The sequence below is a fragment of the Dendroctonus ponderosae genome, unplaced genomic scaffold (genome assembly GCF_020466585.1).
Source record: "Dendroctonus ponderosae isolate FM_Combo_2020 unplaced genomic scaffold, Dpon_F_20191213v2 Dpon_F_20191213_1, whole genome shotgun sequence".
NCBI classification, from domain to species: domain Eukaryota; kingdom Metazoa; phylum Arthropoda; class Insecta; order Coleoptera; family Curculionidae; genus Dendroctonus; species Dendroctonus ponderosae.
Window position 1 is genome coordinate 46,306,606 of NW_026017110.1, and position 27,635 is coordinate 46,334,240.

General features: G+C 40.6%; 4 protein-coding genes across 23 annotated transcripts; 2 read left to right on the plus strand and 2 right to left on the minus strand.

Annotated features, from left to right (window-relative positions):
* Window positions 1-1,798: 1,798 nt before the first annotated feature.
* On the plus strand, window positions 1,799-2,547 carry LOC109541231. Of its 2 annotated transcripts, none has more exons than XM_019910034.2 (4): window positions 1,799-1,999; window positions 2,056-2,127; window positions 2,201-2,362; window positions 2,420-2,547. In XM_019910034.2, exons 1-4 carry the CDS (start codon window positions 1,975-1,977, stop codon window positions 2,458-2,460), a joined length of 300 nt encoding a protein of 99 aa, XP_019765593.1. In that variant the 5' UTR covers window positions 1,799-1,974; the 3' UTR covers window positions 2,461-2,547. The 2 variants fall into 2 exon arrangements, with proteins under 2 accessions (XP_019765593.1, XP_019765592.1); XM_019910033.2 differs by having other exon boundaries at window positions 1,800-1,999; window positions 2,050-2,127.
* A 362-nt stretch (window positions 2,548-2,909) lies between these two features.
* Window positions 2,910-18,788, minus strand: LOC109541214 (thymosin beta). Of its 16 annotated transcripts, XR_007280259.1 has the most exons (8): window positions 18,597-18,779; window positions 17,916-18,262; window positions 17,509-17,709; window positions 15,292-15,481; window positions 6,100-6,256; window positions 3,635-3,748; window positions 3,439-3,552; window positions 3,124-3,353 (listed from the first exon to the last, which is right to left on the minus strand). XR_007280259.1 is itself a non-coding variant. In XM_048660805.1 (7 exons), exons 2-7 carry the CDS (start codon window positions 15,325-15,327, stop codon window positions 3,214-3,216), a joined length of 675 nt encoding a protein of 224 aa, XP_048516762.1. In that variant the 5' UTR covers window positions 15,328-15,481; window positions 17,509-17,709; the 3' UTR covers window positions 2,910-3,213. The 16 variants fall into 16 exon arrangements, 12 of the variants coding, with proteins under 12 accessions (XP_048516762.1, XP_019765564.1, XP_048516764.1 ...); XM_048660805.1 differs by lacking the exons at window positions 17,916-18,262; window positions 18,597-18,779 and adding an exon at window positions 3,948-4,061 and having other exon boundaries at window positions 2,910-3,353; XR_007280260.1 differs by lacking the exon at window positions 3,439-3,552.
* LOC109541226 (ribosomal protein S6 kinase 2 beta) lies at window positions 18,262-26,474 on the plus strand. Of its 4 annotated transcripts, none has more exons than XM_048660798.1 (15): window positions 18,262-18,403; window positions 19,349-19,559; window positions 19,810-19,899; window positions 19,959-20,120; window positions 20,176-20,337; window positions 20,647-20,847; window positions 20,910-21,145; window positions 21,409-21,627; window positions 21,719-22,145; window positions 22,208-22,381; window positions 22,435-22,513; window positions 22,577-22,716; window positions 22,773-22,916; window positions 22,981-23,087; window positions 25,406-26,474. In XM_048660798.1, exons 2-15 carry the CDS (start codon window positions 19,506-19,508, stop codon window positions 25,515-25,517), a joined length of 2,307 nt encoding a protein of 768 aa, XP_048516755.1. In that variant the 5' UTR covers window positions 18,262-18,403; window positions 19,349-19,505; the 3' UTR covers window positions 25,518-26,474. The 4 variants fall into 4 exon arrangements, with proteins under 4 accessions (XP_048516755.1, XP_048516756.1, XP_048516754.1 ...); XM_048660799.1 differs by lacking the exon at window positions 18,262-18,403 and adding an exon at window positions 18,894-19,147; XM_048660800.1 differs by lacking the exon at window positions 18,262-18,403 and having other exon boundaries at window positions 19,063-19,559; window positions 21,719-21,917; window positions 21,975-22,145.
* LOC109541223 (oligoribonuclease) lies at window positions 26,436-27,568 on the minus strand. The gene is made up of 4 exons (XM_019910021.2): window positions 27,268-27,568; window positions 27,127-27,218; window positions 26,909-27,070; window positions 26,436-26,854 (listed from the first exon to the last, which is right to left on the minus strand). The coding sequence occupies exons 1-4, from the start codon at window positions 27,326-27,328 to the stop codon at window positions 26,507-26,509; spliced, it is 663 nt and encodes a 220-aa protein (XP_019765580.1). The 5' UTR covers window positions 27,329-27,568; the 3' UTR covers window positions 26,436-26,506.
* Window positions 27,569-27,635: the final 67 nt, after the last annotated feature.

Consider the following 27,635-nt stretch of genomic DNA (forward strand, 5'->3'; position numbering starts at 1 on the left):
AACCTTTCCCCTCAAGTGACGACAGGAGCCGGTCCACCACCAGGCTCCACAGCAGAGGCGACAAAACTCCTCCCTGCGGACACCCGCCGGCTATCTGTGCTTCCATGCTGACTTCATTGAGTGCGACAGTAACCGTTCTGCAACTCAGCATGTTTTGGATCCATTTACATATTATAGGCTCCACTCCACTATTTTCACCGCTTTGACGATTTACTGAAAAGAGGTATTGTCAAATGCTCCCTCTATGTCCAGAAAAGCCGCCAAATCAATTTCTTTACGCTGTAATGAGGTTTGTGCCTTCTGCACCAACTCGCGGATAGCAGATTCGCAGGATTTTCCCATTTGGTAGGGATAATGGTTGTGGCGTAGAGGACTTCTAGTAAGAACCTGTTCCCTGATATGCCTGTCGATCAGCTTTTCTTTCTTTCGGCTTTCACAGCAACAGGCTGTAGAAGAAGAAACAGTGGAGGCCCAGATCAGTGGCAGCAATGAAACAACTGCCAGTTACTTCTTTGTAACCTCGCCTCCTCAGCTACTCCATCAACTCCTCAACTTTCAGCAGCTGCTCCAAATGGAGGCACGTGAAGGGAGCTTCAAACCGTAACAAAACGGCCTCATTTTTGTAGTTTATCAGTGGACTGTTGCAATAAACCGTAGAAATTGTGTGGATTTTTTAATTCCCACTAAAGCGTTAACTGTAATCTTTGATGGAATGCGGCTTTTATCAGCTTTTCAAAGAAGCTAAAGTGGATTTATATTGAATAAATGGTTAGAAAGTTTCAGCGGCTTGCATAATGAGACTTTTACTCGATTTTTCAAGATTATCAGGGTCGGTAAGTGGATGGGTCTGAGACCGAAATTAACCTAAGCATTTTTTCAAACCTTTTTAATGTTTGTCAGAAAATTTAAGGAAACATTTCCGATTTTAATTAGTGTTTTGCTTGACCCTGTCTATGACTGCCTTAGTGTAGTCAATCTAAATCATTGCTTCATTAAAACACCCGGTATATTTAGACGCATTGGAAGAAAAAAGTCGCACTTACTCTGACTGTCTGGTTTCATTGGTAGTTGCTCATATTCTGACGGCTAAATGTCGAAAGATGTCAGGGTTTCAAAGAGGGTTTTGTCCAGAAAATCACTTTGGAGGCGGCACAATCACCACAAAACTATTCAAGATTAATTTATTTTTCCGGAAATGCCCAGTTTTTGGCTCTAAAGCACTAAAAAGCTGCGATTTCGTCAATTTTCTTCGAGGAAAACTGAGCGCTGTTACAAAAAACGTCAGATGTGGCACCAATTTCGAAAGCAAATTTTTGGTCTTAAAATCACCATATTGGTGGAAAAATTGGCACAAAACTGTCCAGGAATGATTGATTTATCGGAATATGCACAAATGTAGGATTTTAATTGCGAAAAAACTGTGATTTGTCCCATTTTCAGTCGAGCAAAACATCAGCAGCCAGTCAAATTTTTTGCAGGCAATGCCATTACTGAATGACAATTTGAGCAGAGCTGCGACATACCTCATTGACTTCGCCCACTGATTTTCCACGCTGATTCTACAGCTGAATGTCGGTGATTAGTTCGCAAACATTCTCTAGCTAGTCATCCATAGAGTTCACATATAAAGAGTGTTAGAAATATTTTTCTTAATCTAAAAATGTTGAGCTATCACTGTGTATATTACCGGGATATTAAACAGCAGCGTTGTCCGATAAATTAATTGCACCATAATCGCGCTCATTTAGAAAATAAACTTGTTTTGGTTTAAAGTAGCTGATAACGGATAACATCGATGTTTGTTTCAACTGCACGCAATCGAGGGCAATCTTGATCAATACCGGTCTTTCCAAGACCGGACGATTAATGGGAAGTTGTAAATTCCCAATGGAAATAAATGCATAAAACCAGCAGATCAACCGAAGCGAATTAGTTTCATTGTCACTCTTCGTGCCGATCATTGTCGCGTTAAACATGTACCGACTTGTCCTTGTAATCGGTGAGTAAAAGTGTGCTGGCTACAGCAGGATTTTTGAATTATTTCTGCAGCTTTAGGGCTTTTATGCGTGCTGCATCCATCCAAGGGCCAATCGGACTTAAACGACTTAGGCACCGTAACTGATCAAGGTGAGTTTCGGGCTGATGCCTTCCCGGCTCGGTAGAGTAATTTTTTCTTTATAAAGAGTTTTTTTTCATATAGCGAGTCCACAACCGGCAGTGAGCACATCAGTTGATAGCGCAGCATATCGTTCATGTTTCACCAATTGTCGCACTATTCCCACTTACAATCCAGTGTGCGGCAGCGACGGAGTCAGCTACGATAACGAATTCAAGCTACAGTGCGCCAGACTGTGCGGAATTGGTAAGTGTAGCTTAGTTAGCTATTTTTTGCTTTGTGACTGACTTCATTGCTTTGCAGAGGTCCAGGTGGTCAGGGGCGGAACGTGCGCTGCATTGTAAAGGGGCGATTGAAATTATTATTTCCAACTTTATTAAATATTGTTGAAAACATAGATACAAGAAATACATCAAAATTTGCGGTGGAAACTTCGAATGCATTATTTGTGAAATTTTTCATTTTCCACCCTAGGAATTTGGCTCTGACGTTTCGCTAGCAGCATTGGCATCTTCAGAGTTGCCTTTCGCATCTGACGTATGTTCACAAACGCGGAGTCCACAAACATCAATGGTTTCTCTGGTTTTTCCAGCTTAGTAAATGTAGATCTCGTGTTGGATGTTTTCCCTAAACTGCGTTCTCGCGTATAAAAAATTGCATCCTTCCAAATAAAGCAAGAATCAACCTGAAATTTCCACAATCTTTAAGTCAGCTTGCAGTCATGCATTAACGGACAAGATGATCAAATGACCGAAGGGACAAGGCCGGAAAGTACTAAAAAAAAACTAGTGGAGACATTTTAACGAATTTATTAAAGCACCATAAATGTACGCAAAATAATCATATCTAGACGCATCTATAAAATCCCCTGGACCGTCGTTCACAGCAATTAAACACCCTCATTTGGCATGACTTAGTCGCAAAACATTAATAGATATACCAAGACCGGGCCCCATTGCGAAATGGAAAAATTGGGCGCCACTTGATCCGACTCGGCCACACATGTCTTATCGGTAATAAATATACTATTAAATATCATATAAAAGTAAAAAAAGTACAAAAGTGGCTTGTGGTTCGTTCCTTGAGCGTTGTGGGGCTTAGGCGCTCTTCTCCTGATCGATCACCTCTTTGGTGGGCAGTGGGTTCTTCTCCTGCGTTTCTGCATGCTTCAGTTTAGTGCTGTCGAAGTTCTCAATGCCGGACAGCAGGTTGCTTTGCGCCTTTTCCTGCTCGATCACTGAAACCAGTCGGAAGCACTCAACTACTATTCATTGAGAGTGATCGCATGCAAGGCATGGAGAAAACATTGCAAGCATTCCTACCTTCAGTGTTGGGCAAAATGATTTTTTCCGATGTTTGGGCATGCTTCATGGTGGTTTTATCGAAGTGTTCGACACCACTAAGAAGGTTTTGGTGCGTTTTCTCCTGCTGCACCGCTAGATCGAAACGTGCAAAGCAAATCGGTGAAAACATACGCAAACCATGCACCACATGCCAGGTTCTATCGAGGAAACTCACCATCTTTATCGGGCAACGGATTCTTCTCCTGGGTCTCTGTGTGCTTCAGCTTGGCGGGGTCAAATTTCGCGATTCCTTCAATCAAAGCTTTCTCAGTCTTCTCTGCGGCTAAATCTAAGAAAAACATAAAAACTGTTTAAGCCTGAACGAATTTCATAGGGTAAAGTTAGCGGCACGTTCAAAACACCAACTGATTAATCTGCTTCAGCTCCAATGTCCTGCCGTTTCGCATATTAATAATTAGTATAGGTAGGCAAAGCAATAGAAGGATCACACGCATTAATTAATAGGGTGAGTCCAGGGCCGTTTTTACCTTGTGCATTCGGTAGCACAATCTTCTCTTTGGTGTCCGTTCGTTTCAATGAGGAACTGTTAAAATTTTCGACTCCCGCAATAAGGGCGTTGTGGGTCTTTTCCTGGGCCACATCTGAATACAGGGAGAAAATCACAGCAATGAGAAACCCTGTGGCATCACGTTTTTAGAGGAAGAATGGGATTATTTTATTTATAATACATGGAAGCTGGACGTTCTTGGCTTGGTAAACATTTTACGAATATATCTGCAAAAATCGCTTGATTCAATTGCACGCTTGTATATCTTCTAATGTTGGGCAGGTAGCAGCTTGAATTTGTCACACTATATAGAATACTTTTAAGTCTAAAACGTTTAAAATTTTCGTTAAAAATGCGCAAAATCCTGATTTTCTCCAACTCTCAACTGCACTCTCACATTAATCTAGCGCTGCCTATAGAAGACAATTATATACTTCTTTCTCCTAGATACTTCAACGAGGAGAGTCTGAAATTTTCTAAAAAATCACAAAAACTCCTGATTTTTGACAACCTTATAAATGCAGGGTCTCAAATGAATAGGTTCACTCTAATTCACACTGTCCTTTAAAAAGCTTAAATGTCAATGCAGCACAGGTAACAACTTAAATTTCGCACACTCTATAGAAGAACTTTCGTGTTAAATAGTCTGCAAATTTCATTAAAATCGCGCAAAAGCCAAATTTTTTTCCGGCCCTAAGTATGAAGTGCAAAACTACGAAATTTACACTCTACTGCATATTCACTTTTAAAAATTGCTACCTTTACATCCTGAACAAGTAGCAAACTTGAAATTCGCACACCCTATAGACGACACTTCAATGAAAAAATATGAGTTTTTCAAACAAAACACAAAACATTTTACTGATATTCTCCAATCTTGTGAATAATAGACGAAAGGGAAATTTTTCGCTTAACCGCACGCTCGCCTTTAAAATTGTCCAATCCTGAATAGGTAGAAACTTGAATTTCGCACACTATATAAAAGACTTTCCAAGCCAAAATAAAAATTTCATTGAAATCGTGCAAAATTTTGATTATTTACAACCCTGTGATTGAAAGGCAAAAATAAGAAACCTTCGTTCAGTTGCAGGTTCGCTTTTAAAAATTGCTATCTTCCCATCCTAAGCAAACAGCAACTTGAAATTTGCATACCCTATAGAAGACACTTTAAGGAAAAAGTCTGAAATTTTTAAACAAACCACAAGAAATCCTGATTTTTTGTCAGCACTATAAAGGCAGGACCATAAATGAATGGTTTCACTCAAATGCATACCGTCATTTAAAAATTCCTAACTGCCAATACAGCGCAGATTGCAACTGGAATTTCGCAAACTCTATAGAAGACTTTTTGATCCTGATTTTTTCTAACCTTGTAAACTATTGGAGAAAATTAAAACTTTCGCTCAACTCCACGCTCGTCTTTAAAACTTGCTATCTTCCAATACCGGGCAGGTAGCAACTTGAAATTTTCGCACCCGACAAGACGCATCATTAAAAATATTCTGAAATTCAAAAAAATCCAGATTTTTGCCAAACCTGTAGATGAATGGCAAAAATAATAAACTTTCTCTAAACTGTATGCGCACTTTTAAAAATTGAGAACTTCTCATTTTGAGCAGGTCCTACCTTGAAATTTGCGCACCCTAGAATAGAAGACCTTTCTAGGCAAAAAGTATGAAAATTTCATAAAAATCTTGCAAAATCCTAATTTTTCCCATCCGTGTGAAAAATGAACGAAAAGAAAACGATCCGCTCAACTGCAATTTTGCATTTAAAAAAGTGCTATTTTCCAATCCTGAGCAAGTATACACTTGAACTTGAACGCCCACCCTATCGAAGACCCTCCAAGGAAAATTGTCTGAAATGTTCACACAAATCGGTGAAAATCCTGATTATTTTCGCTCCAAAAGACGACAACCAAAAACCAAAAACATGTGTTTCTATTCAGCGACCCGCCGAGCATCCATCATGAGGGTTTTTCTATTTACAGAATTCACATAATTCTCAGTCGCATTCTTCGCTTTTGCGTTGAAAGACACATTCCAGCGCCACCCTACACGAGCTATTTTCACATTACAGATGTCGCAGGATCGTCAGGCAAAAAAAAACTCCAGCTTAAATTTAAACCTCACCTTCGGCCGATGGCAGAACGATTTTTTCCTGAGTTTCTGCATTCTTCAGCTTGCTCGAGCTGAAACCTTCCAGTTCGCTCTTAAGGTCTCCTGCTACCTTTGGAAGGTCCTTGAGCGCTGGAGGGGCTGGAGCTACTGGTACTGCACAGGATGACATCTGGTGGAAGAAAATCAGTTATTTTTCTTAACTACTAATCACCACTCAACAAGCAGCTACATAGTCAGTGCCCTCTCTAATTCAATTTTTTAATTGAAAATATCCCGATGTTTTGTTGCTAATTGGGCTGCGCTCGTTAAAGCTGCTAATTCATCCGAACAATGCGAATTAAATACATTCCACAGGCACGCCACTGGCTCATTTGCAATCAGTTTTAACGATTATATTTGCCGTCTGACAACCATATGGTAAGGCTTGAAATGGTAAACTGTAAATGTGTAAAGTTGGCGAGAATCCAAGCGCTTCGGCAGCAACAGCAGGTTTTCGAACAAAAGTTTTCGATTTTTTCGCATATATTTTTTTACCCTCTCAGGTACTGTAAATATTTGTTGAACAAAAACAGAGTGCCTGCAGAAAATTTTGCAGCAGGCAAAAAAGGCATTCATACACAATATGTTTTAAATCACTCCAGAAAAAAGAATCAAGAGGCGTTAAGTCGGGACTATTAGGGGGCCATGGGATGAGATCAGCTCGTCCAATTTAGATATCAAATTTTTAATTTGCAAAAGTCCTACCGGGCGAACTTTGTGGGGTGAAAATATATGTAATTATTCGTCTTCATCATCAAATTTTTTTTCTTCTAATACATAGGTACCTATTAATATTTTTCTGAATATACTTGCAACGTCCTAAACCCACAGAAGAAACAAAATCGATTTTTCAAAATGCAACACATAAAGTACGGTTCATTGTCCATAAAACCATTGACCATAAAAAACCTCTCGGGCTTAAACCGGGGCCTCAGACTGGCTTTTTTGAATTTTAAATAAGCGGCTTTAAGGTGGTCGAGCACTCTTTTCAGTCGGATGGTTAACTTCTTCGTCAAACAGTCTGCTTGAGCCTCAGTAAATGTTTTTCTGTATGTAACTAGAAAAGCGAGGAAATTGCTGATAAAAATAGTCCTTAAATCGCTCTGGATCAAAACAAATGCTGATTAATATATGATTTTCCGGCAAAACCTCATCAGTTAGTAAAATAACCGAACCAAAAAAACCATTGTCGATAGACTAATAATTAATGAAACGCCACTGGGTTATTTTTTCCAACAGCTTGCACATATGACGCATCAAAGTCTGACCTCAAATCGCGGCTAAGACCAAAAAAGGAATGAAATCGAGGAAAGGCATTTCTTTTATTAAAACGATTAGAACCTTGCTGATATTCAGCCTGGCCCAGTTGGAAAAAATACCGATAAACCAAAAAAACTGATTATAAAAACGGACAATAACAAAGAACGTCGCATGTTTTGCTAATGATTCATGATCACCGAATAAAAAAACGTCAATTTCCAGACAGAAACAGTCCCAAAAGAAAACATCGAAAGTGGCCTTAATCCATTTAATCAACAGATGTGGTTGTTGGCAGCACGTTGATACATTCGTGTGGGTGAAAGAGTGGGCTGCTGTCTACTAATCTAATTTTCTTTGATAAATCTAGCCAGTGGTTCTTTTCGCTGTCTGCTTTGGCTCAAAAAAATATATAACTTCCAATCAAATCCTTGCCTAGTTTGGGACGAATTTCAAAATCGCCCATAAAAGGCTCGTTCCAAATGCAGCCTACATTTCACTTTTTTAATCTTGGTGGGCTGCAGCTGATCCACCTTAACGGAAACATTTGATACAGCCCTCCCTTTCAGGGTGTAAGGTATCAGTATCGAGTATCGCAAAGACAATTCACCAGCAGACAATGGATGGATTTGAATCGCCGGAAGCAAATGCCATCATGCTGCTTGATGGTCGTGGACGAGGAACTACAACTTTTACATTATTCATTAGGCTAGACAATGCGAGAAAAAGATGGCCTGTAAAGCTGGAAAAAACCTCTCAAATAAAACGGAAATCAGCATCAGAATTTAATAAGTGCGTGACAGTCGGAGCGCGAACTTCTGAAGCAAGTAGCGACTTGAAGTTCGGGCACCCTATAGAAGATACTTGAGGACTAAAAACCGCAAAAAAAAAAATTGCACTCAAATCGGGCTAGATCAGAATTTTTTACAATCTTATAGGGTAAACCAAAAATAAAAATTTTCACATAACTGCACGCCATCCTCTAAAAATCTCTTATTTTCAACCCAGAGCAGGTTGTAATTGAACTGGAATGCAATTCGCACAACCTATAGAAGACACTTGGTGCTAAAAACCTTCAAAATTGCACTCAATTCGGAAAACATTAAAAAAAAAAAAACAATTTTTTACAACCTATGAATGACCAACTAAAAACTAATGTTCACACAACTCACGCCATCTTTTAAAAAATCCTTATTTTCAATCCAGAGCAAGTAATAACTTGAAATTCACACACCCTATAGAAGACTCTTGAGACTAAAAACTCTGAAAATCTCATTCAAATTCTGCAAGATCCTGATTTTTGGCACCCTTTGAAAATTAAACCCAATTACGCGTCTTCCTTTAAAAATTTTTAACTTCCAATCGGGAACAGGTGAAATTTTCCCACCCTATAGAAGATACTCGGGACTAAAAGCTCTCAAAAATTCACTCAAATCCTGCAAGATTATGATTTTTGCCCACCTTGTGAATGATGAAACGAAAATGAACATTAAACCCAATTACGCGCCTTCCTTCAAAAAAATTAACTTCCAATCGAGAGCAGGTAGTAACTTGAAATTTTCACACCCTAGAGAAGACACTTGGGACTAAAAGGTCTCAAAAATTCACCCAAATCCTGCAAGATTATGATTTTTGCCCACCTTGTGAATGATGAAACGAAACTGAACATTTAAACCCAATTGCGCGACTTCCTTTGCGAAGAACCTCCAACTTCCAAGAACTCTGCGCCAAAAACTTCAAAACATCACTCAAATTCAACAAAGTCCGGATGTTTGGCCACCTTGTGACTGATGGATCGAAAATGAAAAATGCTCACCCAACTGAACGCCCTCTGTACTAATTCCTGACAGTGCAGGCAATAACTTAACTTTCGCACACCCTATAGAAGATACTAGGAACTAAAAACTCTGAAAATCTCAGTCAAATCCTGCAAGAACTTGGTTCTTGGTCACCTTGTGAATGATGAAACGAAAATGAAAATTCTCTCCCAACTGCCTGCCCTCCTTTAAAAATTCGTCACTTTGAATCCAGAAGAGGTAACAACTTGAAATGCGCACACCCTATAGAAGACAGTTGGGGCTGCAAACCCTCAAAATTTCACTAAAATTCTAGAAAATCCGGATGTTTGACCACCTTATGAATAATGGACCAAAAATGAATTTTCACACGGCAAGTTTTAGAAAAATTCCTAATCTCCTATCCAGGGCAGGTAGCAACTTGAAATTGGCTCACCCCATAGAAGATATATTAAAATGAAGAACCCTTGACCCCATAAAAGCACTAATTCGTAATGTATTTTTTGGCAATCCTACAAAATTCCATCGAAGATCAGTTGAAAGATGCGCGTGCAAACTAAACTTCTTCACGGGGCGCAATTAAATTGGCTTAAGCTCGTCGAAATGAACATTATAAATATTCCTTGTAATCATAATTCGCAATAAATCACTCTGTAACAGTTGATAATGGCAATTATTCGCATTGATGATGTGAGTAATGGTTTAAGGTTGTGAACACTTATTGGTGGTACTGCACTCTTATCTTGTACAAATATTCCTCATTAGCAGTAAGCCGATATAAATACACGTTAAATATTGTTGTTCTTGGCACTGGCCGTTATCGCTATCGCGGCCGATTAACATTTCCGAAGTTGTCTAATGACTAAGTTCCCTTGCTGACAATTATCACCCTTGGAAGGAAATTTCACTCATTTAGATAGTTTACAGAAACTGATAAACACATAAAAATGCCGAATTGAGCTCCGAAGTCCCTCAGTTAACTCACATGGAGTTAATCCGGACAAAATAAATATTCATTAATTTTTAAAGAATTTAAAATTGAGACGTTATTTGGACGTTTTCGGTCTGAAAAAATTTAGTACACTGACAGTGACAAATCAAGTGAGTCGCGGATTTTTAGTACAAAAAATCGGCTTTTTGTGATGGTAATTGGGGAAATTTGGGCGGGGCTGGCAGTATAACGTGGCAATTTAAATAAATACATTTCTTTTCCTTAAATTAAAATTGCTTATTTAGCGGAAAACTTTTTTTGGCTGATTTGGAAAAAATCTTATGTGGTAATAAAAGCCTTTGTTGAACGAAATGTTTCGAAACGAAGTGAATAAAGAGGAAAATGTTGTGGAAGGGGCCGAAACACCAAGTCATATGGGTAGCGTGTGACTCATCCCAGCCCCCCAGACAAATGTATTGATCAATCAAGCGAATTTTATGAGCCATCTTTGGTTGTGCGGAATTTCGCATTTATTGCCGGCGTTTAATTTTTTACTGCATTCAATTGGAAATTGCTGGTGTGCCTCTGTCCGAGTCAAAACACGTAAAATTACTTTTTTCTCGAAAGCCCCTTTCTAACCACTCGAAATTTCAATTGAAGATCATTGAATAAACCGGGCAGACAAATAGACAAAAACTTTTCAACTTCCCAAATCCGATCTTATCAAACCGCACCCTTTTTAATAGCGTCCGAACAGTTCTTGGGCCGCTTATCAATGTGGGATTTCGCTATTTAGACTCGGTAAATGGGCGGAGAATCGGCGATTAAATAAAACATTCAAGAACTTCTTACCTTTGATATGTGAAGAACAAGAGGAAACTAATAAGAAAAATCGGTTAAAATGGAAGTCCGGCTAACAGCTGACTCAAAACACGACTAGGCCCGATTCCCGAATGACTCCCTCTTCCAAGGCAGCGATGCGAAGTTGAATGGGGGGCGCCCCGAATGCGCAAGAACGCCATCGAGGTGGCCACGAAGTTGGATTCTGAGCAAAATTGTGAATGCGCAACGCAGACAAATGGTCACTTGGGACATTCGCTCTTTACGCTTGAAAGTTGAAAACCCTGAAAACTTATGAAGGATGATGCAAAAAATTTGCACTTTTCTTCAACTGAAAATTGGTACACCCTATCGAAGCTCAAAACTTTAAAAATTTCACTAAAATAGCAAAAGAACCTGACTTTGGCCGGCTTGTGGATGATGGTTTGAAAAGGATTTTTACCCTCCCCTCAAAATTCCGAACTCCTAACACAGAGCAAGACACTTGAAAGTTTGTGAATAGGGATAAAGAAATCAACACTGCATAGAAAAAGCAGGAAAATAGATGGAAATTGGGAATTAAAGCTAAGATAATCGCAATCGGAACGTATTATAAGTAAGCGAAAAAATGTAACAAGAAACATATTTTATTATGTAAGTACGGAGGACCGGGCGCACAAACAGAATAAGATATTTTATGGAGCCACAGAAAAACATTCTGAACACCTAAAAATCTCCCCGCATTTAATGTAACAGAACAGAAGCACTTCATTCACACCAAACATTCAAAACGATATCTTTCTTCAAAAAAGAGGTAAGGAGCTTTGAAGGATTTGGATTCACTTACTTTTGGCTAACTTGTAAACGATGGTTCAAAAGTGAACCCTTTCGGCCAACTACACGCACTCCCTTAAAAATTCGTAACTTTCAACATAGAGCAGGTAGCGACTTGAAACTCTCACACTCCATAAAAGACACTTGTGAAAGAAAGGCTTGAAAGTTTGTGATTGCGGATGAAGAAATGAACACCGCCTAGAAAAGTGGGAAAATAGATGGAAGTTGGAAATTGAAAGTTAAGATAAACGGAATCGGACTGTATTAAGACTAAACGAAAAAATGTAATAAGAAATATATTTTATTATGTAAGTACGAAGGTCCGGGCGCACAAACAGAATAAAATATTTTATGGAGCGCCACAGGAAAAATTCTGAACACCTAAAAATCTCCCCGCATTTAATGTAACATAACAGAAGCACTTCAAATATTCAAAACGGTAGCTTTCTTCAAAAAGAGGAAGCTTTGAAGGATTTGGATTCACTTACTTTTGGCTAACTTGTAAACGTTGGCCCAAAAGTGAACCCGTTCGGCCAACTACACGCACCCCCTTAAAAATTCGTAACTTTCAACATAGAGCAGGTAGCGACTTGGAACTCTCACACTCCATAAAAGTCACTTGTGAAAGAAAAGCTTGAAAGTTTGTGAATGCGGATAAAGAAATGAACACCGCATAGAAAAAAGCGGGAAAATAGATGGAAGTTGAGAATTGAAAGCTAAGATAACCCCAATCCGACCGTATTAATAGTAAACGGAAAATGTTATTATATAAGTACGGAGGACCGGGCGCACAAACAGAATACAATATTTTATGGAGTGCCACAGAAAAAAATTCTGAACACCTAAGAATCTTCCCGCACTTAATGAAACAGAACGGAAGCACTTCAACCATTCAAAACGGTAGCTTTCCTCAAAAAGAGGAAGAAGCCTTGAAGGATTTTAATTCAGTTACTGTTGGCTACCTAGTAAATGATGGAATAAAGTGAACACTTTCGGCCAACTACACGCACTCCCTTAAAAATTCCTAACTTTCAACACAGAGCAGGGATCGACTTGAAACTCTCACACCCTATAGAAGACAATTGTAAAAGAAAAGCTTGAAAGTATGTGAATGCGGATAAAAAAAATAAACACCGCATAGGAAAATAGATGGAAGTTGGGAACTGAAAGCTCAGATAATCGCAATCGAACCGTATTAAGAGTAAACGAAAAAATGTAACAAGAAACATATTTTATTACGTAAGTACGAGGACCGGGTGCACAAACAGAATAAAATATTTTATGGAGCGACAGAAAAAAATTCTGAACACCTAAAAATCTCCCCGCATTTAATGTAACAGAACAGAAGCACTTCAAACATTCAAAACGGTAGCTTTCTTCAAAAAGAGCAAGAAGCTTTGAAGGATTTGGATTCAGTTACTGTTGGCTACGTTGTAAACGATGGACCAAAAGTGAACATTTTCGGTCAACTACACGCAGTCCCTCAAAAATTCGTAAGTTTCAACATAGAGCAAGTAGCGACTTGAAACTCTCACACCCTATAGAATACACTTGTGAAAGAAAAGCTTGAAAGTACGTGAATGCGGATAAAGAAATGAACACCGCATAGGAAAAAACGGGAAAATAGATGGAAGTGGGGAACTGAAAGCTCAAGTAATCGCAATCGAACCGTATTAAGAGTAAACGGAAAAATGTACATACAATTATATTTTATTATGAAAGTACGAGGACCGGGCGCACAAACAGAATAAAATATTTTATGGAGAGCGACAGAAAAAAATTCTGAACACCTAAAAATCTCCCCGCATTTAATGTAACAGAACAGAAGCACTTCAAACATTTAAAACATTTGATTCTTCAACAAGACGCTCTTGAAGCTTTCGTTCGAATCGATAATATTTGAATGAATAGCAATTGATACTGAACACCCCAAGTTTTTTGAGAAATGTTCATTTGTGTTTGAAGGAAAACAAAACGTGATTTTCTGAAGTTCGATTCTCAGCAAAATTGTGGTGTGTAACGAAGGCAAATGTTGGCCAGCCACCTGAAACTTTCGGATTTTCTGTTTAAATTTGAAACTCTGAAATGAAAGGAATGATGGATCAAAATTACAACTTTTTTCAATCGTATGCCCTCTGATAAAAATCTAAATTTCCAACCCACAGCAGGTAGTGACTGGAAATTCGCGCACTCGAGGTTCAAAACTATCAAAATTTCACTCAAATCTTACGATCCAGATATTTGTACATCTGGAGAATGATGGACCAAAAATGAACATTTTCGGACAACTGAAAGCCCTTCCTAAAAAAATTCGTAACTTTCAACACAGAGCAGGTAGCGACTTGAAACTGTCACACCACATAAAAGACACTTGTGAAAGAAAGGCTTGAAAGTTTGTGAATACGGCTAAAGAAATGAACACCGTATAGGAAAAAGATATAAGCTGTGGATTGAAAGCTAAGATAATCGCAATTGGACCGTATTAAAAATCAACATATTACTGTAATAAGGAACAACTTTTATTTGATGTATGTACAAGCGAACCGGGCGCATAAACAGAATAAGATATTTTATGAATCGCCATAAAAAACAATTCTGAACAACTCAAAAATCGCCCGCGTTCAATGTAAAAGAACAGAAGCACTTCAAACATTCAAAACTTTGGTTTCTTTCAACAGAGGCCTTTGATGCTTTGAAGGATTCGGATATAATTTAATATTTCTAATAGATCATCTTTCAAATAAATAACAATTGATTCTGTACACCTAGTTAATTGCGAATAAAAATGCTCGTTCGTGTGAGCTTCAAAAAAACAAAAAGTGGTTTTCTGAACATTTCCAAGCACCAATCGATACTCGGCTGTATCACAATCAGTTTAGAGGCTATAGAGATGGTCTGCCGTTTCGACGCTCCTACTGGGAAGCGCCGACGAGCCCCTAACACATTCTCATTACAGTCTCCAGTCCTGCGTTGCAAAGCGGACATCTCCCAATGCAGGTTAACGTTCTTTTGGCACACGGATAGCAGGAGCAGTGATGCGCTGTCTTACCATGCACGAAAATACTGTCTTTAGGGGCACTGTTGCAGAAAATGCACAATTCCGCTTCATCAGTCAAATCAGTTTGACTATGCTCAGTCAGTGAGAGCGTTTCTGTTGTTTTTTTTGGCTCTGAGCTGACGATCGATTCTTTTTGAGAGTCGATGGGCAGTTCCAACTGTAATTTGTCTGAAGTCAGAATCGTCTCGATGGACGGGAAGGTACAAGATACGAGCTCAGATCCCTCTAGGGGAGTTTTATCTGGTTTGGGGAGCAATTTGGGCTTTTTCACCTCGAACTCCGAAATGCTGCTTTCAGAGAACGGGCGCGCCCTTTTCAAGCCGGTTTTCTTGAGAAGTTTGCGTTTTGCAGAACGCAACTTACTTTTCTGCGATAAATTTGCCGATAAACGGGTAAGAGATGCAGACGTACCTGCGAATAAGAGCTAATCTAGACTAACACCGAAGGGCCGCAAATAACGGTACACTTACCTGACCTATACACTGTGATGGTCGGCTCCAGTCCATAAGGCGACATCTCCTCACTCAAGCCCATGCCGGAATCTTGCGAATGGCCGCTCTGGTAGGCCTTCAAGGCAGCGATTTCATTAGACTTGTACTTATTGGCTTTCACCCAACACCGTTTCTGGACGGGCCGCGCCGGCAATAATGTCTTTCTCTCCTGATGACAAAATCGGACAAATAAGCCAAACGGTCTATGGCCTGGATTGGACCTTCTGCAGCCGAAATGGCCCTTAATGCGATACACAGGGTGTCCAGTATGGGTGGCACTGATCATTCAATCGGTCTTCTGACCTGGACCTTCAAGACCCAACAACAGCCCCTGGACTCCCTGCATATAATATACTGGGTATTAGGCAAGTCGATGTCTTCGTTGCCCGAGATTGTTTCGAGCATTTTCGGAGTTTTTCCGAAATTTTTTAAATTCCTATCCACATAGAAGACACTTTATACCAAGCCGGTAATTCTCATTGAAATTGGGCAAGATTAATTATGGCCGCAAAATAAACATTGTTTGTACCTTTAAATATTTCAAACTTTCAATCCTGAGAACGAAACTAACTGAGATTCGCACACCTTATAGAAGACACTTCAAGCTAAGAATCCTGCAATACTCTTTGAAATTGTACAAGACTTATTTTGCCAAATACATCTGTTAATGATGGACGGAAAATAAACACTGTCGCTCAATTGCACGCACCCTTTACAAATTCCCGACTTCCGATCATGAGCCTAAAACTGAAATTGGCACACCCTTTAAAATACACTTCCAGATGGAATCGTGCAATTTTCTTTGAAATTATACCAAAAACCGATTTTTGCCAGCCCTGTAAACAATGGCATAAAAAACGTTTTCGATCAACTCGACACTTTCCCTAAAAAAATCAAAATTCAAACTTTCGATCCTGAATCGGTTTGATCTTGCAATTTTCATTTAAACCATGCTAAAGACTGATTTTTTCAAATATGTGAATAAGCGAAAAATTAGCATTTTCACCTCACTCGCTTTTAAAACATTTGAACTCTCAATCCAAGGCAGGTAGCTCAAGTTCGCACAACCCATAACACACTTTGAAACTTTAACTCAAATCGCACAACGTGATGATTGCCAACCCTGTAAATTTTGGACATCGACTTACCAAACACCCTGTATATGTAGACAGCTATTAATAGATGGTTCTATAATGCATTCTGCCACACTCTGTCGATGAGTCCGAAGTTATACAGGGCAAGTCATTTGGCATGAGTGCCTTTAATGCAGTCAATGGAACGTTCCTAAATGAAAGTTGAAAAATGTGTCTAGATTTTTTTTGGCTCACGAAGGACATTGTGCTTTACCGATGAGGCCAGAACTTACTTACCCACTCAGCAACTGACTAGACACTCCATTCAAATAGCAGAGCATAGAGTAACATTTTAGTAGTCACTTAATCTAAGTGTTTTTAATGTTAAATACAGTTCTACTCTAGATCTATAGCAGCAACACTAGAACTATAGCAACTTCACAAGGCAGAGTGCCCCGCTGCTTTTTGCTATCAAGTGCGACTTACCTGCCTACTTACCTGCAACCCTGTTTCCTTCGATGGGCAGTTGGAGTGTTACCACATCAAATTACATGTGTCTTACATGATTCATTCCGTGGCACATCAGACATCCTATTAAACAAAAAAAATCTAGACACAATCAGCTGGGTGAAAATGCTCTAATGTTCTAACACAGAGGAACCACCAAGAATGGAGAATGTTTGCTTACCTCACTTTAACAAACCGAAATCAAATAATACTGGTGATAAAAAATGGAAAGAATTTACCTGCTTAAACTGGAACTTAATATAGCGCAGCCGGAAACGGCCGTTCTTTTATCCTAAGTCCTTTAAGATTATAAAAAAAACTGTTCTAACACTGAATCGGTAAAGTCCTTTAAATTTTAGCCTCGTGAGCAGCTCAAAAACACTTTATAGTCCATTTTAACAGTCCACACATTAAACCACCTTGTTATCGAACAAAACACACACATATTTGTGCATACTCCAACTTATAAAAATGATTACAGTCTAAGTCTTTGGCCAATGGACCTGCATGGAAGTTCGTTCAACGTCCTGCCATTCGAAGCAGCTCGATTAGCGAGCCCAGTTAAACGCTCTCCAAGCAGATCCACAATAAAGTGTCTAAAACTGTCAATATCTACCTGAAAACATTGTTCACAGTATCTGTAGAGTGGGTTGGGGTTCTTGGTCTTGCATAGCAAGCAGGTGGTGAACTCTTGTCGTCTGAAGGCGATCTCGTCCAATGAAGTGCTAGAATCTGAGTACGACGCCTCAGCATCAGTTAGCCATGCGTCCAAGGGCTTGTTGCATATCATTGCAGCTGCCACAGCCACCATCATATCCTGGAATGATCAAAGAATTATAGACTTTTCTTCTGAGATTGGTAAACTGGGCATTCGCAAGCGAGATGGGCGATAATGAAGGATTCACTTATACCCGGCTGGTGTTGTCAGGGCAAAGAAGTGCATACTTTTTTGTTGAAAGCGCAAATTCTCCTTCATTATGCCCCACTCAGTGCAAGCAGCCTGTTTATATTCGAAGCACCTACTGATTCAGGTGAAGAAATATCGCTGGAATTTCCATTAGATTCCACCTCGTACGCCACTTCGACTTCATATTCATCGGTGGAACTTTGTACTGAGGTCTGGGACTCTGGTTCCGAAGCGTCCTTAACATAATCTAAAACGAAATGTTTACAATCTTCGGTCCGCGTCCGGGTGGCTACAGCGGCTGATCCTTTCGTACCGGTTTCCTTCTCTTGTATGCTGCTGACGCTCTCAGTATCTTCGTCCGATGATCTCGGTCTCTCGGGTTCCAGCTGCAGTTGGGCGACGCGTCTTCGTTTCACATCCGGGCCATCCAGGCCCTTGAAGGGACGCTTTCGCCATATCGGACCTAAAATTTGCAAGTTTCAACTTGTTTGTGGTGTAGGCGATTTAACAGCAACGTTGCAACGTTGTGGACGCCAACGAACGCCAACTTTATCAATCGTTTACTGATAAGAAATAGGAATTTATCGCTTTGCGCCAACATAAGGTTAGTAATTAAAAGGGGGCGAAGCCCACAAGCAAATTCCCTTGAGGCCCACTAGGCAATAAAAGCCCCACTGAACACGAAATTAGCCAGCAAACGAATGTTCGCCTGCTGGAGCTGTTGAAGGCAAGCCATTCAATGTAAAATGCCAATTGAGAGTTCAAACAAAGGCTCTTTAAATAGACAGGAAACTTACCAGAACACGGTTCGACCAAGACGGACATGGCTGAGGCTATTGGGGCTGTGCTCACAACATCACATGGGCCCCAATGACGTGAAAACGTTAATTTTCGATTAAAATAAACCACAACGTTCGACACATGACGCTGTGATTAATTAATTCGAATGCTGGCATGGCTGAACCAAACAAATACCGGATGCCAACTAGGGTTAGACTCGCACAGGGTTGCCAGGTGTGGCCAGGTGCTTGCGCCTTTAATCTTTGCTGGGGTTATTTACAGGCTAAAATGGAGTAAATCCGCTTCTCAGGCTAATTAGCACTTAAAACTAGGAGTATGGCTTAAGGGAGTTGATTTAGTGGCGTTCTGAAGGCACACAGGCCCACAATTGGCCTGCACATTACAAGAGTATTCGTTCAATTCGGCGCCTTTTACTGGCAACCGGCAACCTGATTGCCACCTAAGCGGATGCAAGGCAACCCGTCAATCGTCATGCCCATCTGCGCGTCTATTTGAATCGAGGGCGTGAACTGTGCTGAGCGTGTTTAGCCCTTATGAACTCTGTTATGTAAGGGTTGTTTGGCCTGAAGGGTGGAAGTTACCCTCCCTGAAGTCCACAGGCTGCTTGTGGCGTAACTATACCGGGCGCAAAGAAATAACTGCCCATTTTATTTCGGGGTTTTTCAAGCAAAGTCCTGAAAGATTTGATGATTTTTGTTAAACTTCCAAGTTTTTTTTTAATTTAAATTAACAAAAATACCCTTCTCAGGTTAAAGTACCCCTTCATGTTGGTGAGCCTGGATCCGATCAGATGTGCCTTACCTCTTGCTGTCAGTGTCAAACAGTTTGGTTTTCTATCGAGTTTTGAGCTTGCCAGCCAAAACTCCTTCTGTTCACATGAAAAACGTTAAGTGAAATCACTTAGGATGCCCTTAGCGAATTCTGGCGAGCTGTGGCAGATTCAGCGCGCCAACACTGAGGTGAGACACCCCCTGTTAGGGGAAAAATCGCCAGGTTTCTCAAGGGGCTGCCTTTCAAACAGCCTGCATAAGCAGCTCGATATCAGGACAAAGCTCGCGCTTTTACCCCCGTTGAGGCCTGGGCCGGTTCAATTCAAGCCCCATTTGGCTCAGCAACTGTTGCACAGTGTCGTGTTTATTTATGCTGCTTATTTAAACACCTGTAGCATGCTTATTGTTTACGCGCAGCTAAAATGGGGATTTGTTGCAGTCTCAATCGGGGGATACAGATGAAGCGGTTGGGGGCGACGAGGCGGCCGGTGGCTCAAGTGAAAAGGACGTGGAAATTGACATGGGGGAGGTAATTGCGAAACAGCCCCCTAATTGAGGCTCTGTTGAACGAACAATGGGCGTTTTCAGATAGCGAAAAACGGACATGAAAAGGCCACCCCGTCCCAATTCAACCTGCTGAAGGTGCTAGGGCAGGGCTCCTTTGGGAAGGTGTTTTTGGTTCAGAAAATCGTCGGCAGCGACGCCGGCACTCTTTACGCTATGAAGGTGCTGAAAAAGGCCACCTTGAAGGTACCCAAGGCACCATTTAGGGAAAATACTGGGTTAGTAATTTAGTAATTTGTAGATAAAGGACAGATTTCGGACGCAAACAGAACGCAACATCCTGGTGGATGTTCAGCATCCCTTCATTGTTAAGTTGCACTACACTTTTCAAACCGAAGGCAAGCTCTATCTGATCCTGGATTTTCTCAAAGGAGGCGATCTTTTCACGCGACTGAACAAAGAGGTTTGTGGCCAGATTCTCTAGCAATTTAAGCAGCAGTATGAATCAAGCTTTTGACAAAAAGCAAATTAATTTGGATTTTTTATGTATATTAAAAACGCGGGGTGATATACCTATAAGGGATTTTACATACTGAAGGAATTCTTGCTTCAGGTTGAATAGTGAACAAGCGATAAATAGCTCTGAAACTGAAGCAAAATCCAACAAGTTTCGACAGGTTGCCTGGTCAGAAAACGTGTCCTAACATGCATGGACAGTAAAAACGTTGATAAACCTCAGCTAGGTATTAATGGAAGGTTCCGATTCGTGCAGGTGATGTTCACTGAGGAGGACGCCAAATTCTACCTGGCAGAGCTGGCCTTGGCCCTGGACCATCTGCACTCAATAGGAATAATCTACAGAGACTTAAAGCCTGAAAATGTGCTGCTGGACTCTGATGGGCACATTGCGCTCACCGACTTTGGACTTTCGAAGTTGCCCCTCGGGGATGTGGCGTACAGCTTTTGCGGCACGGTCTGTTGAAAGGAAATGTGCCATCAATTTCACGCGATTTGACCGATTTGGCGCTTGTTTAGGTGGAATACATGGCTCCTGAGGTGGTGAGCCGCAAAGGCCATTCATATGCAGCCGATTGGTGGTCGTTTGGCGTCCTGATGTACGAGTTGCTGACTGGAGGGCTGCCTTTTGAGGGCCACGATCGCAAGGATACGCTCACCCAAATCCTCAAAGCCAAACTTGCCATGCCCACCATTCTCAGTCCGGAGGCGCAAAGTCTGCTTAGGGTTCTTTTTAAGAGAAACCCCGCCAACCGGTAAATATTCCTATATTCCGAAAGTTGATTTTTCGAGATGCAGATGGGTCTTGAAAAGTATTTTTCCAAATTTTGCAATTTTTTAACAATTCATTCCTCTCAAACGAGATCTGCTGGCAACTTGCGCTTTCATCCGTGAGAAAGAGCCAATATTGTTCAATGAAATCGAAAAGTTTACTTGCAACCAGGCTTCCTTCTTCCTTGAGTGTACAAATTTTACAAAAGATCGTGCATATCGCTCTCCTTAACGTGTGGTTTTCCAGGTTGGGGTCGGGAGCCGAAGGCGCCCAGGACTTAAAGCGCCACGAATTCTTCGCCACCATCGACTTTGATGACTTGTTTGCCAAGAAGATCAAGCCGCCGTTTCAACCAGTGCTGTGCAGCCGGGAGGACGAGTACTTCGATGAAGAGTACACGTGCAAGACGCCCAAAGATTCCCCGGGAATACCGGTTAGTGCAGACACACACGAGTTGTTTAAAGGGTAAGGAGTTGCGATTCAAGCGATTGCAAAGGCCCACATTACCAAGTTGCTGATAAAATCGCAACCAACTTGGTGAAACTTGCTGTTGCAGCTTCAGCTACATTGCGCCCTGTCTGCTGGAGAACGGCACCGTTTACAAGAAGTCGATGGTGACGCCGGTGAACTCCTTCGGCGGCAACACTGGCAACTTCTTCGATGAGTACGTGTTGAAGGATTTCTTAGGCGCCGGCAGCTACAGCTACTGCAAACTGGGCGTTCACAAAGCCACAGGTCAAAAGTACGCGGTTAAGGTGATTTTCCGGTATTTTAAGCCTGCGACTTTTCCTGCTGAAAGTCCCCTGTTTCAGATAATTGAAAAGTCCCGATGCGACTGTCGAGAGGAGGTGGAAATTTTGCGCAGATACAACCAGCATCCTGGCATAGTCAGTCTGAAGCGAGTCTACGAAGATACACAGAGCGTCTATTTGGTGCTAGAGTTGCTAACGGGGGGCGATTTGCTGGACTATATGGTGATGAAGGTGCACAAAAATCCTCTTCAAATTTTCGCGTTGAAAGCTAAATCTCAGTTGTTTCTGCACAGGGCAAACTAACCGAACAGGAATCGGCAGTAATACTGAAAACCCTGGCCAAATCCATAGCGTATTTGCACGAAAATGGCGTGGTTCATCGGGACTTAAAGCCGGCCAATATACTGTTGGCCGACCGGAATGCGCCGGATAGTGTGCGGATTTCGGACCTGGGCTTCGCTAAACAGGTGAGACTTTTGATGAAGGTTATTTCAGGCATTCAAGCCCCAATTTTCTGCAGCTGAAAGCCGAGAATGGCTTGCTGATGACGCCCTGCTACACAAAGTCTTTTGTGGCCCCCGAAGTGCTAAAGCGTCAAGGTTAGTAAATCCTTATTAAACCCGCCCCAAAAGGACTACAGCTGCTTTATTTTGTTTATTCAGGTTACGATGCTGCCTGTGATATTTGGTCCCTAGGAGTGATTTTCTACATAATGCTTTGCGGGTGTTGTCCGTTTGGAATCCGCGATCCGGACAGTCCCCAAGCGCTGCTCAAGAAAATGGACTCGGGACAGCTGGACTCTGTATGGGAGGCGGGTTTTGATAGTTCGGGGCTTTTTATGCATTTGTGCGGTTTCAGAATGAGCAATGGAAGAGCTTGTCAAGTGAGGCGCGAGTTCTGGTTTCCATTATGCTGCACGTTTCGCCCGGGAAGCGGCCCACGGCCGCTCAGCTCGACCAACATCCCTGGTTGAATTCTCAAATTGTCCATTATTATGGCCAGGTGGGTAGCAACTAGAGGCGTGAAGTTTTGGGGGTAAAATTTTGGGTTTTTTTTCGTGTGGCAGCGATCGAACCAGCTCAAATCCAGCCAATCGCAGTTGCAGATCCACGAGCGCGAGCACACGCACGATCTGACCAAGCATTTGAAGAAAACGGTAGAGGCCACCTTCAGGTAAGTCACCGGCAAAAGTGCCCAAGCGAGCTTGTAAAAAATCACCTCGGGTTTCGATTTGAATGAAAAATTGTGGATTGGTAGCTGGAGGGTTTTTCTGGGAAAGTTGCGAAATTTGTTTTGCAAGATATTATGGAGATGAAAGTTTCAAGCGAGCGTCAAGCAAACCAACGGATTTTCTACACTTGAAGCTGGAAGCTTTCTCTATGCGCTAGCAAATTTGCAAAAACCAGCTAAATTTAGGGTTGACGCGAGTATTTTTTTCGTGGCTCTGCAGTTTGTCGTTCCGCGCTTAGTTAAACCGCAAGTTTCACAGTCTGAAAAATCCCCCAGTGCCGGGATTTTAATACAATTTTCCTAATTTATAACTGGAAGATTCTTCTATGCGCTGGCAAATGACAAAAACCTGCCAGCTTGGGCGGGATGACGCTAATTTTTCCGCGATTCTGCAATTGGGCATTCCGGGCTTAGTTCAAGCGCACGTTTCAAAGTTTGCAAAAAATCAACCAGGGCTTGGATTGTAATAACATTTCCTCCACTCATAGCTGGAAGTAGGCCTGGGTAACACTGTGTTAAGTTTCGCTATTGAGTTGTGGTCGCTCTCTGAGTTAACGCGTGAGTAACTCATCGGTTCATGAGTTATAATTCCTTTATTAAAACTTTACGAGACTCGAGACTGGAATTTTCACATTAAAAAAATGTCACCAACATTTTTTCGGAGTAACGTTTTTCCCTACAACAGAACGGAGTCCCAAGAAAGTCGACGAGTTTTCTTGTAAAATCGATCAGTAAAACGTTAGGGAAAAATGAGGTTTTTCTGTTTAGAGACAGTGTTGTTTAGAAATATTGACCTAAAATTGAAGAAACCCCAGTTTCCAAGAGTTTTCCAAATAAATGATTATAAACTTTCGCTTTCTCAGTTCGGGAAATATTTTTGGAAAAACACCCAGAATTAATTATTACGGTTTTGTCCATAAGTCAAAGCTGCAAAAAATTTTCCAAAAATTTTTGCAAAGCGGTTAAGGAGGCGAGTGTTCCAATGAAATGTATCTTATAATTTTTTACGGAAAATACCTGAAGATTGTCAGTATTTTAAGTAATACTAAAAAACAATGCGATTTGTGCGTAGAAAGAATTGCTTAATAGAAACTTTGTTAAAACTGAAAAATAATGCGATTTTTGCGGAGAAAAACTTCTTAATAGAAACTGTTAAAACTGGAATTACCTGAACATTTAAATGAACTTTAAAATTCTTCAGAGCGATGAGGGCGGTGAATTTGTCAAATAATTTTTTGTAAACTTTTACTCTGATTGCTTTTTCTAGATAATCGTAATTACTTTCAGTAAAAAACTGAATAAAATGATTTGATTTTTGTGCCAAATTCGAAGCTGAAATGGGTTTTCTAAAGTTCCTTGCAAACCGATGAATGGGGCGAATTTTCTAGCAAAATAAATTTTGTCATTTTTGGCTGAAAAGACCCCATTATTGTCCGAAAAAAAGAAAATCATCAGAAAATAATGCTTTCTTGCGTTTTTGATTAAAAACTTTCAGTTTTGTGATCGCTTTTAGAGAAAACCTTAATGGTTTTCGGGGATAACCGGGAGGAATGAATTTTCGTTTTTGTCCCAAATTCGACGCTAAAAAAGTTTTTGTAAATTTTTTTATTTTTCGCGTCTTTCAGATCGTCAATATTTTTAAGTGAAACTACAAAATAGTTCGTTCTTGAGTAGCAAGTAAAGTAAAAAAAGTTCAGTCAAAACTAAAAAAACCACAGTTCTTAACAAATTCTAGTCTTCAGAGGAATGGAGGTGACGAGATTTCCAAATAATGTTGTAAACTTTCGAAAATTATCTGATGTTTGTTCCAAATTCGAAGCTGGAAAGAGATTTCAAAACTTTACTAAGCCACGAAGGATTCGAACTTTATTTCATAATTTTTCACGGGGAATACCTTAAGATTATAGATAAGAAACTTTAGAAAATTCAGCATTTAGAAGAAAAAGAAACTTGGCCAAAACTGGAAAATTCTGAAATTTGAAGACATTTTAAAAATATTATTAATAAATGGCATTTAAAATAAATCTAAAACAAGTGAAAACATTTTCCCAGCAACGGAACTGAGTTTTTGCGCCGTTGCGTTGGGTTGGCACACCAAGCCATTTGCACAACACTGCGCCAACTCCTAAAAATTCGCTGAGTTACCCAGGCCTAGCTGCAAAGGTCTTTTATGCGCTGACAAAATTGCCAAATCCTGCCAGATTTATAGTAGGCACAGACAATTTTTTCCCGAACCTGCTATAAGTCCTGTTCCTTTACAGGGCAATAGCGACGTCTCCCGAAATCGGCCCCTTAGGCCCCATAGCTATGTCGGAACTAGCCAGACGACGATTTTTACGAAACGCCACAATGTTGCAGCATCCAACTACCTAACTGTAGGCTAGTAAAAGATAAAGGTTTCTTATACCGGGGCCTTGCTGAAACATACCAGATTGTGCTTCCATTTTAAAGCCCCGTCTGGGGTTGATACAAAATGGGGCTTATACTTCCACTCCAAACATTTGCTAGGTAAGTGCTCTAAATCAATTTCCAACTGTGAAAGCCCGCGACTTCTTCGATTATCTTGTAGTTTTACGCAAAGAAACTGATTTATTTGTAAGCATTTTGTAACATAATTTATGTGCATTTAACGTTGAGATGTGATGTAAGTATTCGTGAATGCCAAAACTAGAATTTAAATGATGATTGTTAGTTGATTAAGGACAGATGGTTCAACTTGAGGGTGAGGTTCATATCAAGAGTTCTTTTTCTTCGATTCCCCTTGAACTTACTTATACGCTGGCTCTATTTGGGAGGGCTTTAAAAGCGCGATTACAAATTATGTAAAATAAGTGTATTATAGTTGTTTATAACTCTAGAATAGGCTGTTGCCATACAGATTGCAGTCAATTTATTGTCTAAGTAGTTTGTAGCGAAAAACCACTTCTACTACTATTGTAGCGAAAAACCACAACAAATTCCTTATTTGCGCGCCGAGTTTTTGGCCCGCCTTGAATCGACGTTATTGAAATGTATTTTTTATACAGTGTTGAACTTTTTGTTGATATTTATCCTGTTGATGTTGTTAAATGTATAAAGCATAAATCGGGGCGTTAACAGTATTCCATGTAATTTATTATACATAGTTCAGCTTCTTAAGATGGAACCATTTGGCTGGGCATTTGCAACTGATGAAAGTGTGCATCTGTATCGTATTAGTCAATGCGATTATCAGTACCTCATTCACTTGGAAAATGCAACATTCACGGTTCAAGTCCAGTGGCGTTTTTAGTTGAAAGAATAAGCCATTGGTTCAAGTACCTACTATTTTATTAAATTCTTTTGCATATAGCTAGGTGTTTTTTTTAAAATTCCTCCTAAGGTCAGCTGGTTTTGAAAAAGGCATTTTTATAGTACCTCAGTTCATTGATGCTCTCCTTGATATCGCACTGGGCTCGGTGCTGGAACTCTTTTTTCGGCACGCTTTTATAGACTGGAGTGTTCCACCGTCGGCACAGCTCTTTAATAGTGGAAACATCCACTATTCTATAATGGAGATAGTCGTGTACTTTGGGCATGTACTTGATAAGGAAGAACCTATCCATGTAAACGCTGTTCCCTGCCAAAGGGCTGCAGTGGGGTGTCACGTGTGCCCTTAAAAAATCCATGATGGAGTCCTCAGCTTGCTCGAGGGAAGTTTGCGATTTGAGACAGGCCTCTGTTAGTCCAGTCTGGGAGAAATAGAATACCATACAGAGGGTGCGAGGAAGCCAGTTTTCACCCACCTTTCCATGCTGTTTCACGCACCACTCATGCATGTTATCCAGAGTCTCCTTCGGCTGGTTGATGACGATTTCTAGGCCCTCAGCGACAATGTTCAGATCGGTATCGGTCACTATGCAAGCTACTTCCATGATTTTATCCTGATCGACGTTCAAGCCAGTCATCTGGAACAATAACCAGATGGTCTTAGGCCTGGTCCAGCTGGCTAGCACCTACATACCTCCATGTCTATCCAAACCAAGCGCTCAGCTTCCAAGTCGAATAGTTTGGCCGTTGAGAACGCGGTCGAACACTGTTTGTTGCTGACGGGCCCTGCAAGTGGAGTTTTTTACGCGCTTTGGGGGCATGAAGGCGTACTTACTCATTTTAAAGATTGGCTTGATCAACTGGCTGAATGAGCGCCTTATAATATGTTCAAACATAACGTGGGTTAGGCGATTTAAGGCTGCATTGGTGCAATGTGGGGCTCGATAAAGCACCCAAGTTTGCTAGGTTTTTTTGAGGTTAGACTGGATTAGATGCCCTTGGATTTTGGATTTGACGTTGGTTATGACGTATTGCAGCTATGTTTTCCCCAAACTTTTTGGCAGTGACGCAATACTTGTAGTTATTTTTCCAATTAATTTGTCCGCCGGGCGAAAGGGAGATTTTTTATCACAAATTGTTTCAATTTACGAAGTTTTTTAAAATTTATTTAATAACTATTGTGACATCACTGCAGCTAAATAA

Bases quoted from the DNA above. Each gene is read 5' to 3' on its own strand.
- LOC109541231 (XM_019910033.2), top strand. From the start codon at position 1,975: ATGTACCGACTTGTCCTTGTAATCG. The intron at 2,000-2,049 runs GTGAGTAAAAGT...TTATTTCTGCAG, and splicing joins CCGACTTGTCCTTGTAATCG to CTTTAGGGCTTTTATGCGTG. The intron at 2,363-2,419 runs GTAAGTGTAGCT...ATTGCTTTGCAG, and splicing joins CGCCAGACTGTGCGGAATTG to AGGTCCAGGTGGTCAGGGGC.
- LOC109541214 (XM_048660801.1), bottom strand. From the start codon at position 18,624: ATGTCCGTCTTGGTCGAACCGTGTTCTG. The intron at 15,482-17,508 runs GTAGATATTGAC...TTTTGTCATCAG, and splicing joins ACTGTGAACAATGTTTTCAG to GAGAGAAAGACATTATTGCC. The intron at 15,233-15,291 runs GTAAGTGTACCG...TCTTATTCGCAG, and splicing joins CATCACAGTGTATAGGTCAG to GTACGTCTGCATCTCTTACC.
- LOC109541226 (XM_048660798.1), top strand. From the start codon at position 19,506: ATGCCCTTAGCGAATTCTGGCGAGCTGTGGCAGATTCAGCGCGCCAAC. The intron at 19,560-19,809 runs GTGAGACACCCC...GATTTGTTGCAG, and splicing joins TTCAGCGCGCCAACACTGAG to TCTCAATCGGGGGATACAGA. The intron at 23,088-25,405 runs GTAAGTCACCGG...GTTCCTTTACAG, and splicing joins ACGGTAGAGGCCACCTTCAG to GGCAATAGCGACGTCTCCCG.
- LOC109541223 (XM_019910021.2), bottom strand. From the start codon at position 27,328: ATGTTTGAACATATTATAAGGCGCTCATTCAGCCAGTTGATCAAGCCA. The intron at 27,219-27,267 runs GTAAGTACGCCT...CTCCACTTGCAG, and splicing joins CAAGCCAATCTTTAAAATGA to GGCCCGTCAGCAACAAACAG. The intron at 27,071-27,126 runs GTATGTAGGTGC...TTATTGTTCCAG, and splicing joins TGGTTTGGATAGACATGGAG to ATGACTGGCTTGAACGTCGA.